Raw genomic sequence first — 12,641 nt, forward strand, 5'->3', positions numbered from 1 at the left:
ATAATAAAGTTTACGTGTAATAAGATGCAAATTTAAATAAGCTGATGATATTAAATTTATCTAAATTCCGATGTTACACTAATTTCAACTGTCAGCTCTATTTACAAAGAATTTCTATCTGAAAATGTTGTGTGCTTTCTTTTTATTTCGGCGCCCAATGCTGAAAGTGAAAGTCACCCTTTTCCTTGCCCAGCCCATATTAATCATAAGTCAAATAATTTTATGTTTCTTAATTGCATTTATTTAATTGCTTTACTAATTGTTTTGTTCCCATCACAGTTGGTTATCACAGTTGCGTTGTCTTTTGTTTGCCTCTTGGTGTTTACCGGCTATTGCCTGACATTTTACCAGGGGCGCCATAGTTTCTCGCCCTCTTCTGGCATCGGCGATGGGGCAGGACTCTCGCAATCACTGTGATATCCCGATGAGGCGGGGCTGAGAGGCGCCGAGTTGCAGTTGATGCTCAATTCGGTTGCCGCCTCCGACTCGGACATTGTTTGTGCCTCATGGAACTGCTGTAAATTCTTGTAGACGCGGCCCAGATGCGACATCACCGATTTACCCAGATCAACACTCATGCCAGGTGTGGATGCCATAACACGTGACACCTCATTGACGGCATTCATATAACCATTACGGAAGCTCTCCAATGGCATGGGTGGTGTTGCTGCTGCTGGTGTTTCTGTTGATTTGCCTGTCTTTTGTTGACGCATGAATACGACAGCTGATTCGAGCATCTCGGCCTTGTCCATGCGCAGTATGCCATCGTCGCCGCGCAGCTCGGCGACAAGTGTCTTTAGCGTGTCCAGGCACTTGTTGATGCGCGCACGACGCTGACGCTCCAACAGCGGCTTCTTCACCTTCTGGTAGATCTGTGTCTTGGTTGTGTATTCCATTTTTACGTGTATATTTGATTAAATTTCAGTTGCGTTTTGCAGTGCACAAAATGCTCGTGGTTGCCTTGTTGCTGGCTGTATCGTGAATGATACCTTTTGGTTGTCAGTGGCCTGCTTTTATAGTCCGGGCCCAAGTTCAGAATCCACCCTCGGCCACGGCCACGCATGAGCGCTCCTGTCTCGCTCGCACGCACGCGCATGTCCCTGGCAGCACTCTCCCTCTCCGACACGCAGGCGTTGGAACTGTGCGGAACAGCTGCAATTGAGCGGCTGGCATGGAGGACAATCGGCAATCCTTGTGGCTCGTGGCGTGGGAACCGACCTGAAAGTAAGTTTCTCACACAATTTTTTTTCTCGTTTGTTTTCCTTTTGGCCACATGCTTCGCTTTTTTAAAGGATCAGAGCACAAATTTTGCAGCTGTCGCTGTTTTGGGCATTGCTCTGGCTGTTGCTGTTGTTGCTGCTGTTGCTGCTGCTGCTGTAGTTGCTCTTTAGACCGGTGTTATTATCCTTAATGCATACTTCACTGCTTCATCCTGTGCGTGTGCGTGGGTCGTTCCCGTTCTCATTGTTATCCTGCCGTGCCAACTCTCGCTTATTGTTTCATCAATGTATGCAGATGATGATGGCATAATGCGGTCTCTGCCTCGATCCCTGTTTTCCACGTTTCCATTGCCCGATGAGTGTTTATTGGACACAATTAGTGTGGCATATTGGCTTCGTTAGGCTATGGCCTCTGTCTTGGCCTGCCAGGTCAGGCGGGCGCTGAAAGTGTGGCAGCGCGTGGACCTGGCAAAGGTGATCGCTGGGTGAACTGGGTGATAGGGGGTTATTACTTACAACCCTCCTCCCAAAATCTAAGATGTAGTACTCAGCTAACAATTATCAATTATCATCAATAATTGATCAGTTTCACGCTTGATGCATTAATAATAATTAGAAGCTGAGTAGGGTGCGATAGTTTACTTTAGATAATCAATAGGTGTTTGTGTTAGGTGAATGAGCTGGCAGGAGTCACTCCAATTAGAAATAATATTAGCTAATTTAGTTAATTAGTGCAGTTCTAAGTGCATAACCTTAAATCTTATTTTCTTGAAAGGTTTATAGGATGTCTTACTATATTAGAAAGGAGTGCTAATAGAGTGTATTAGATTCCAAAAACTACTAATATTTTTCTAATAATTATAATTGTTAATTAACTATTAGAATTGTCAACTCAACAGCTGTATGTGACGTGGACTTAGTTGGAGGCTTTAATAGCAACTGGTATAAAAATGAGTTCCTTTGCTAATTTGTCATTACATTCAAAATTTCTAATAAGAGAAACTAATTAACTCAAAATATGGATTATATTTCTAATATTTTCGAGTTTGTTTTATAAGAAAAATAGTCTATATTGTTACATTGTGTTGAGTGTTATATAGCCCATTAAAAAATGGAATTCCGGTTGTTATGATTGTGTTAAAATGTGTGTAGCAGGCGGAAGGAGGCTTTCATATGCTTAATGATGATCGAGAGCAACTTCGATATATTCTATATTGTAAGCGTTAAATCTGAACTAGAGTCAAATGACTCTACTATATTGGATAGTTATATAAGTTCATCCTATAATAATTATAATGTTAAAAACATAAAAATAAATGCAAAAAGACAGAATATCACATGTTCGATACAAGTGTTAATTGATTGAGATTAAATAGTCATGTGACTCCACTTTAATATAGCTCTCTTTTCCTATGAATACTTCGAGAAAATAAATAAAATATATAGTCTCAAATATACATATATAAAAAAAAATTATTATATATATATATATATATATATATATATATATGATAATTTTTTAATTAATGACAAATCTATTCATCTCTTGAAATGATCTTTCGATTGATTCACACTTAACGAATTTCCTATTGGACAGGGATAGGTTCACTTGAGCGAGTATTAAATTCCAATTATATTTCATTCTGTTTAGAATAGAACAAGCTGTAAGAAATAACTGTAAACTGTTTTAAAATATAAAAGATAAAAGTATTTCTTTTCATGTTTGTTTTTTATATTTATGTATTCATATTTTGTTTTCGTTTTTGTTTTGCTTAAACTCTATAAACATTCGTATTGGCTAACAGACTTCTGGCTAATTGCTATAATGGAGTCAATAAAACGTGCCTATCACAGACCTAACTTAGAAAACTGCGTAACACTTAATTAGAGGCAAAATGAAGATCATTGTAAAGCTTTGTAAAGCGACAGTTCGATTGCGTGCGTGTCCCGATGACTGCGGAGCAAGTGCCTCCTTTACCAGGGACGCCAGACGCTGGTTCCGTTGTTGCTAATCTGCAGCAGAGACTGGGCGGCAACGGGTGTAGCTGAGCCAGATGAGCTGCAATCACTGTCACTGGCGTAGCCGCTGGAAACGGGGCTGTAGGTGTCACGGCTGCTGGTGCTGCTCTTGCTGGAGTATGCGGAGTCGCAGTTGATGCTGAGTGGCGTATGCATTGACATGGGCGTTGGCTGCTCCATGGGCTGCTCCAGCTGATTGAGGCGCATGCCCAGGTGGGTCATCAGTGTGGTGCCAAAGGCTACATCTACTTTGGGCAGTGCAGCCAGTGCACGTGAAACTTCGTTGGCGGCACGAATGTAGCCGGCACGGAAACTGTGCTCCGTGGCGGATGCATTGGTATTGTTATTGGCGGCCTTGGTCTGCTTTAGTTTGCGCAGGTATTCTACGGTCACCTCCAAGATGTCGGCCTTTTCGAATTTGGCATCGCCAGTTTGGGCCACACACTCGGCCATCAGATCCTTGAGATCATCCAGGCACTTGTTGATGCGTGCGCGACGCTTGCGCTCCAGCAGCGGCTTCATCACCTTGCGGTACTGATAAGTCTTTGATTGTTCGTATTTGGTGGCCATGTTGTGTTGCGTTGTGTGGCGATGTATGTGTATGTAAGAAGAGCTGTACGATGTGTACTGCACGACGATTGCGTTGAGAATGCTGCTGCCGTCTCCAGTTACCGCTGCTTTTATAGCTGCACGTGCCGACGTCGCCATCGACGTCGACGTCAACTGCGTCTCGTGCTCAGCGCACGCACCCAGAGAGCCAGCAGCAGAGAGCACCACCTGACGAGCAAATTACTCAGTCATTCGGTTCGGTTCGGCTCGGCTCGGTTCGTGCCTGCATCTGGGTTACCAGCTCTCGTTGCGTTTGCGTCTGCGCCTTGCAGCGATCCTCGTCTGCTGGTGGTTGGTTTTTCTCTTGTTGGCTCGGCAAACAAGTTTGTTGTGTCTTGGCAGGGGATGAAACTGATGGTGCGTCTGTGTGTTGGTGGTGTCGGTGGTGATGGTGGTGGTTGTTGCACATGTTCGGCATGTTGTTGTTGCCGCCGCTTTTAGCTCTTCTCTGTTTTCTTTTACATTGACGTTCGAATCGTGGGAAACACTTTGCCCTCAAGTTTCCCACAAGATTTTTCTCGCTCGTTGGTGTTATAAGTTATAATCGGTCGGTCCTATAGGGTGAGCGAGTGAGAGACAACGAGTGCGTGTGAGAGAGAGAGGGCGCTACCTACAGAGTCTTCGATTTGAGCCCTTATGCACATTGCACAGTGGGCAAAACACATGCGGAAATCTTGTACAAAGCTGAATTGAACGAACGCATTGGATTTTCCACTACATGTTTCTTCTACTTGATGTGAGAAATTTTGCAGTTTGCCTGAAAATCTGTTGTGGAATTTACGTGGCATGTCCTTTACTTGATATGGCTAGTTTCAGGGTTTTTGGGTGCTGACTGTGCGTGGGAATGAAGTCTTAAAAGTTTTCACGAAAGTAAGGTGCTGTAAGGTAGAAAACTTAAGATCTGTTGTGGAATAAACGTAGCATGTTTTGTACTTGATGCGCTTAGTTTCAGATATTCCGTGGGAAGGAAGTTTTGGAAATATTGCAAGTAGTAAAGTGAAGCTACAAGGTTGAATTTCAAATGGACACCGCCTAGGGATTTTCGGACTAATGTGGTGTGAACAGATTTTGAAGCTAATTTACAGGTTTGGTCGATCAGCGTGGGAACTAAAATAAATAGGAAATTATGGTAAAAGACAAAGCCATGACTGAGATTTTGTATATATTATTATTTTAAATTACTAAAATATTTGGGATATATTATAAAGTAGTATCAAATTAAAAATTTGTCTTTATATATTTATTTAAAATTAGTTTTTAATTACTTCAAATAAAATTTATTTCAATTACACTTTTTATGCACTTGCCCCACTGTAAATCTGACCGTGCCCAAGATCGACTCATGGCGAGCGGTGTGGACAGTACCACCGAAAAAACTACCACCTGCCTTTTATTTTTTTTGTTGCCAGACGTGGCCCAGAGGTTCTTCTCTTTGCAGTTGTTGCTGTCTCCGTTGTTGCTGTTGCTGTTGCTGTTGTTGTTCTTGTTGTCAATTATGAATGCTGAATTGTAGCTTCTGTTGAACACTTGGGCCACGCTAAGTGGCATGCCTGGGCACGTCGTGGGACCGGGCAACCAGGAATCCGGTAACGAGCATGTAGGGACGCTGTGCGGGGCATGCAAACTAAATGACTGTACGGCAAATTGACACACACTAAAGATTAAATGTATCGCATTCGTTAACTATATAAACAATATACGTGGCCAGTTTGGCCACGGGCAGGAAGTGCGAGCAGCCGATCAAGGGCGAGAGCGAGCGCGAGGCAGTCGCATAGCGTGCTGGGGGTTGAGATGGCAGAGCATGATGATGTCGATGCCGTGCTGAGAGTGTGCTGAACAGCAAGCCGTTACAATCTTTTCGAGAGTGTGAGAACATTTTTTCAACTGCACATGGCGAACGGATCGACGGATCGACGACTCTTAACAGGGGCACATTTAGGCATGCAACGGGCTTGGGGGTTGCTCGGCTTATTGTCAATGCAACGCTCTTGTCATCATTGTGGCTATTCATGTTGTTCGTGTTGATGTTATTGCTGCTGTGGCTGTGTAATTGAATATGTGCGCATGCTTGGACCGCGTAATAACGCGCGACTGACACACGCAAAATGTCAGGCTGGAAGTTTGCGCAAAGAGGGCGCGCAGGCGTCAAAAGGGTTGCGAATCTAGCGTGATTGAAATTTGGATAAAACTTTTTCTGAATTCAATTATAACTTAACCTTGATAGAGCCCAAGTCATTTAGAAGTTTACTATAATCAAAATTAATTATTTCATTTGTAAGGAACGATATAAAACTGGGCAAATTATAAAAATAAAAATATTTACATATAACATATTACTCTAATTAAAAAAAATTAAAATATTGATATAATATAAATCTTATCATACAAGAACTTCCATTCATTGTTGACATTGAAAGGAAAAATTAATTTTCTTTCGTATATCAACTTAATATTGGTAAGAAATAAAATTATACATCTAAATATAAATAAACTTTTTTTTTAATTGTTCAATTTAGCAATTGATTTAATAGTATACAATTTAGTACATATGTTATGTATATGTGAATGTGGAATCCTGATCCAGAAGCGAGTCTAAAGTTGGTAATTGCTTTATACCGCGAACCCAATAACAAATAAAACAATTTAATGTGGTTGTCCCTTTTAATCGGATCCATTGCATAGAAACACGAAATGTGTTTTATATAGACATAATTCTAATACTAAATAAGCAAACACAAATACAATTTTGATTTACTTTTCAAGTCATTTTATTATTAACTTAAGGTCTAGAAACATTTATACTATTGGCACTACGAACTAGAGTCTGATCGACACTGAGCATATGGCATTATATATATCACAAGTTATTTAAAGTTGGCATATTGTGGATATTAAGATTTGGAATTAACAGCTTGGCCTGGGGGGGCAAAGTTGACGTTGCTGCTGCTGATGGCTGACTGCCTGGCTGACAACTTGTTTATCATTTGCTCAGGTGTTGCATGCAACTTGTTGCGCATGCTGAGACATGAATTGAGCTGACTCGATGGATGGCTTCATTGAAGAAGTGTTTTCATTCATACATTTGACCGCTTCTAACTACCGGTTTGTTGTTGTTGCTGTTGCTGTTGCTGTTGGTGCTTCTGCTGCTGCTGTTGTTGCTACTGTGCATGCCAATAAAAGCTGCCGTCTGCGGTTTCCAAGCAGAAGAGCAATTGATGTGTTGCATTTGTTGTCTCCTGCAGCATGCGTTCGTTGGCCTGATTCTGCGCTATCTCCTCCAGACTGTCATAACGCTGGCAATGGTTGATGTTGCTGCTGCTGTTGTGGCCGCTGTTGCACTTGCGCCGCTGCAGCATTTTGGCAATTAGATTCTTTACTTTGGACATATTTGAGTTTCAATTGATGTTTGCTTCTCGCGTTGCAAATTTGAACTGCGCTGCTGCATTAACAAGTGTCGCGCTTTTATAGCCCAGCATCCCGCCCAAAATTGAACCCACCACCCAGCGAACAAGTGCCACATGCGCAACACATGTGCTCAGCACGCGGCTGGCTGATGTTGCAAGTTTGCTGCTGAAGCTGCAAAGCAGCAACTGTGGCAACAACTGTGGCAGCAGCAGCCGCCCAACACTCGCCTGCCACGCTTTCAGCGCAGGCGAGGTGGAGAGCAAGCTCAACACGTGCAGGATAATCTTGTCAGTCGTCCGCACCCCTCATTGTCGAGGCTTCCTTTCCCTTATTTTTGTTGTCTCCTTTTTTACTTATTCAATATAACGAACGCACAAAATAAATATTGAGAGCGTCGAGCAGTTGTGGTTCCCATGGATAAGGTTCGATGGCCCTCGGTTTGGTTAGGGGAAAAATATCCCACGGTTCGAGTGGCAGCTGCTTGCAATTTAGGCCACAGCCCGTTTCGTGTTGCTCTTGCTGTTGTTGCTGTTGTTGTTGGCTTGGTGGTGGCTGTTGACTGGCTGACACATATTGCACTTGCTGCCTGGCGAAAGTCTCGCTCGACCTCTAAAGCCTGCTCGGACAAGTGTGCCCGCGTGTGCGTGTGTGGATGAGTGTATGCGTGTGTGTGTTGTTCGCATTGCCTAATTGGCACGAGTTCAATTATCAAATGCACACAAAAATTCAGAAACGCAAGTGCTACCTCCTGCGCCACATTTGCACCTGATTGATATTTGTGCGCTTGGCGCACTTCTAGAAAGCTCCTGGCCGCCGGCCAGAGTCGCGTGGCAGACGCACTTGCCGCGTGCTGTGCCCTGGCAGCAGCGGGAGTCGCCTGCGGGGCGTTGGGCGGTCACGTGGCCAGTCATATATTTGATTTGCTTGCCACTTGGACTGTGGCGCAAGGTGCAGCAACTCGGTTTTGTTTGATCGCCACTTGATTGAGATTTTATGGGCGTTTTTGTGGATTATATTTTGAGTGCTATTGCAGTCAGCTTTAATTAAAGCTGTGGCTGCGTGTGGCACGCGCCACATTTTGGGTGGTTGTATAGGAAATTGTTACTTAATTGCATGTGGTTTTTAAATGGTTGTTACCATAGACATCTAAGGCTCTCAGTGAGCAGCTGAAAGTGTCGCATGGTATTTACCTCACATAGACCATAGTTTGGGCCAAGTAGACTCAACTAATTAGAATCGTTAGCAGGTTTTGAGTATCCTAAGGTATTTCCCACGCAAATTTTTTTGACAATTGCCCACTTAACGTTCAACTAATTTCAAGTTGACTTTCTGAACAAATGACGCCTGGGAAAGTTCTTTTAATGCTAAAATAAATATGGGTAACTTTATAAATAGTCAAATAAGGCAAGCAATTAAATCTGAAGCAAGGCTTAACGTTAGTTCAACAATTAAAACATTGGACTAATTGCCAAAGAAACTACTTCCTTTAGGCATTCCTTAGTAAAGCGCGCCATTTGAAAGAGTAGTCGATCAATCAAAGAATATTACCAAAAACCTAATAAATAAGGAAGGTTTTTCATTCAAAATATATAATCAGAAAATTAAAGAAACATACAAATTTGTTGATTTATTTATGACGCTAATTTGTATGCAGAATAGATTCGTATTGAGATTTGCAAGCTAATGCAATTCCTATCCTATTTATGTTTTTAGTCACTTAATATTTTTTTAATTGAATTGATATAGAAGTATAGAATATTGTCACAGACTATCAACTATTATTTTCAATATTATCGGCTAGACTGGACTATATACATGCAGTTGATTCTCATTCGAACCACGATCCTCGTCCTTCGACACCTCACATGCTGCAGTTAATTATTATTGTATGAAGTTGTCTGTATTGTCTCCTAAACTAAAAATGCATTTCGAATTATATATAAATATAAATTCCTTTAAAAACTTTCTTTTATAAGACTTGTGTCTTGATTTATTTATAATTTGTAGTCTTATTATCTGAAATGAGATAAATAATTATATAGTTTGATATAATTCCATATCAAGTGGCTTTCAAGGTCCTACGTTTTATGCTTATGCATGCAACACTCTGAAATACATCTGATGGATTGCAAATCTTAAAGTTTTGCACCTGCTGTCAAATTGGTTCTGAGGCTTCTTTTGTCCATGTTCTGCGCGCACACATGACCCAATGCTCATCAAATCAAATCCTCAATTGACGGCCTATTGATGTTGGCCGACAGTAGCACGCTGTCTATAAAAAAATAAAACTCAATTCCAATCACGTCAACGGTAGCGCCAACTTTTCACCTTCAGCTTTGGCCAATCAACGACTGTTGCTGAAGCTGAAGCTGTGGCTCATAAACTCCTCTGCGGTTCAATTAGCGCATGTCGTAAAGTACAAATAACTATTGCGTACAATTCCGCAGAAACCTCGAGGCAGACTTTGAGGTATAATCATTAAGCTGAAGCCGAGTAGCCGACATCGCGACGACGATTTAAATTAAACAATCGACAATGACGACGACGTCGACGACGCCAGCAACAACATGATGACGACAAGAGTGAAAAACTAAAGTAAAGCAGTCAGTAATCAGTCAGTCAGACAATCAGACATTCAGACAGTCAGTCAGTCAGTCACTCAGTCAGTTAGGCAGTCAAGTCGTCAGGGCAGCCACACGACGCTGATAATACGCGTCGCGCCGGCGCAATAAATGTGTGCCGTCAACAGTCGAGGCCCTCTAGTTGTTATTGTTGTTGCTGTTGATGTTGCTGCTGCTGCTGCTGTTTGTAATCGTAACCATATAAGCGACTTAAATGGCAGGTGTGCACATCGCGTGGGAAACACACGACGTTACTCGAGCGGTTCTCACGATATGAAAATCGAGCAAGCGACGCACAAGTGAACGACGGACGACGGACGACTGACGGGCTGCCGAGCTGCGGGTGCCACTTTCCGCAATGGAGCTCTACCTACCTTCATACTCACCCTTCTTATAAGCATGCATCCTAATTGGAGCTCAACAGATTGCTGTAGTAGCAAACCCAGCCAGAGTGTAATTATAAAATATTGTATTTTTATTGGAATGGGACTTTGTGAGCGGTAATTGGATTAGCTGTTTGTAGACTTTTCGAAAGGATACCTGATTTAGCTTTAATGGACTATGAATATAAAAATATATAATTTCTTTACATGTAAAAGGGTAGATTAAGTAATTATATTAACATTAAATATATATGCCTGATCACAATATAGAAATATAAAGTATAGATTAATTTACCTTAAGCATTCGTAGCTAAAATTTCAGATGATGCATTTATCATTTTTGAAAAATATTTCAGAGTGAAAAAAACTAATTAATTGGAATAACAAACTACTATATTGTATATATTGGTGTATAAAAACTAGTGAATAACAAACAATCTACTCAAATAGATTAGTCCAATTAGAGGACCACAAATTTGAAATATACAAATATTGAGTTGAAATTGTATATTTCTCTATATTTAAAACTAAAATTAAATTAAAATCAGAGACTAGCCGAGCCTCCAGGATCGCAGCTTTAAACGTATTTGCTTTAGTTTATATGGCTTAGCGATGCTGAGAGTTTGAACTAGAGTAACGATGCTCTTACAACTCTAATGATATTATGTATATGATATATTATTAATCTAACGTTTTGAACTTCAACTAACTAAAGTAGTATCTCTAATTAATAAACTGCTTTACATAATAAAGTCACTCTTCATTTCATAATGCTCTATATTTCAAACTAATTCGAATTCAAGTCAAGTCGGTACAGCCAAGCCTTGTGTATATTTTTGTTGTACGCAGGATGTAGCCATAAAACCACAGCGAAGCCAGAACATTTATAACTTTTCATCAATTTTCCCTTTGGCTTGGCCAAGACAAATCATCACGGTCCAGTCAATTGTCTGGGCCCTCAGTCGGTTCTCCAGGTTCTTGGTCAGAATTTTACGGTTTAATTGCAGTTACAATGCGTCAGACACGCAACTAGACAATCGTCTTATAGTTATTGTTGCTGTGTAACTCAGTTTTTAGGGTCTAGCAACGATTTCCTTTCCCACGCAGTGAGCAAAGAGCGCAAGAGAGCGAGATTTCTAGATTTCTCTGCACGTCTGGCTACCTGCAGCAGGTCCTGGCTGCAGGATGCGTGCGCCTATAAAAGGCGACGCTGCGCTCGAGAAGAGCATCATTCACACAGCATCCTGCAAACCGTGCACAGCTCAAGCACTCAATTTGATCTCACAAACATGGCACCACAAACCGAAACCGCTTTCGTATCAAAGACCCAGCACTATCTGAAAGTGAAGAAGCCTCTGCTGGAGCGTCAGCGCAGGGCACGCATGAACAAGTGCCTGGACACGCTGAAGACACTTGTTGCTGAGTTCCAGGGCGACGATGCCATTCTTCGTCTGGACAAGGCCGAAATGCTCGAGGCAGCACTTGTCTTCATGCGCAAACAGCTCATCAAGCAACAGGCGCCCGTCCCACCTGTGCCCATGGACAGCTTCAAGAACGGCTACATGAATGCCGTCAGTGAAATCTCTCGTGTGATGGCCTGCACGCCAGCCATGAGCGTCGATGTGGGCAAAACGGTGATGACGCATTTGGGCATTGAGTTCCAGCGCATGCTGCAGGCCGATCAGCCACAACAACAACAGCAGCAGCAGCAAACCGAATTGGAATCCTCGCCAATCAGTCGTCCAGTTAGCCCCGCATCTTCTGGCTATCACAGCGATGCCGAGGAGTCTGACGCAGCAGCCAGTCCGCAATCACCCAGCAATCCCATGTGGCGCCCCTGGTAAACCACAGAAGATGTCAACTATCTACAACAACTACTACTACAACCATAACAACGAATCATGTCTTCCAATTGACTCGATGTAAACTGTGATAACAAGAGCTTTACATAGATCTAAGCCCTATCAACCTATAAGACAACAAGCTTTAATAGTTTTAAGAATATTTGTAAATATGTAGCAAGATTTTGTTTACTAACTTTAGACTATAAGAAAATATTACAAGCTTTAATAGTAATAAAAACTAAAACTTGAAAAAAAAACTTAAAAAGACTTTTTAATCTTTTAAATTTCACAAAATAATTCATACAATTTTTGAGATTTTAAAGAACTATCAAAAGTATATTTTTACTATTTGTCGATGGTTTACAGCTCTATATAAAAAACTATTAAAGATATGGAAAGCATAAATTGACGGGCAGCAAAACATTCATTACATAAAACCAATATTTAAACAAAAATAACAACAATAACAATATATGCTTTAAAAATGTGTAAAATCATGAATTAAAGTTATTTGTTAAAAAAAATAACACTGATATACAA

General features: G+C 41.4%; 4 protein-coding genes across 4 annotated transcripts; 1 reads left to right on the top strand and 3 right to left on the bottom strand.

The window, feature by feature from the left end:
- Window positions 1-344: 344 nt before the first annotated feature.
- LOC111595175 (enhancer of split m8 protein) lies at window positions 345-896 on the bottom strand. Its single transcript, XM_023308755.2, has one exon. The coding sequence runs from the start codon at window positions 894-896 to the stop codon at window positions 345-347; it is 552 nt and encodes a 183-aa protein (XP_023164523.1).
- A 2,085-nt stretch (window positions 897-2,981) lies between these two features.
- On the bottom strand, window positions 2,982-3,999 carry LOC111595168 (enhancer of split m7 protein). Its single transcript, XM_023308749.2, has one exon. It carries the CDS (start codon window positions 3,945-3,947, stop codon window positions 3,195-3,197), a length of 753 nt encoding a protein of 250 aa, XP_023164517.2. The 5' UTR covers window positions 3,948-3,999; the 3' UTR covers window positions 2,982-3,194.
- A 3,007-nt stretch (window positions 4,000-7,006) lies between these two features.
- On the bottom strand, window positions 7,007-7,234 carry LOC111595182 (enhancer of split m6 protein). The gene has a single exon (XM_023308761.2). It carries the CDS (start codon window positions 7,232-7,234, stop codon window positions 7,007-7,009), a length of 228 nt encoding a protein of 75 aa, XP_023164529.2.
- A 4,312-nt stretch (window positions 7,235-11,546) lies between these two features.
- LOC111595176 (enhancer of split m5 protein) lies at window positions 11,547-12,101 on the top strand. The gene has a single exon (XM_023308756.2). The coding sequence runs from the start codon at window positions 11,547-11,549 to the stop codon at window positions 12,099-12,101; it is 555 nt and encodes a 184-aa protein (XP_023164524.2).
- The last annotated feature ends 540 nt before the right edge of the window (window positions 12,102-12,641 follow it).

This window comes from Drosophila hydei, unplaced genomic scaffold, assembly GCF_003285905.1.
Source record: "Drosophila hydei strain 15085-1641.00,03,60 unplaced genomic scaffold, DhydRS2 tig00000063-arrow-pilon, whole genome shotgun sequence".
Classification (NCBI taxonomy): domain Eukaryota; kingdom Metazoa; phylum Arthropoda; class Insecta; order Diptera; family Drosophilidae; genus Drosophila; species Drosophila hydei.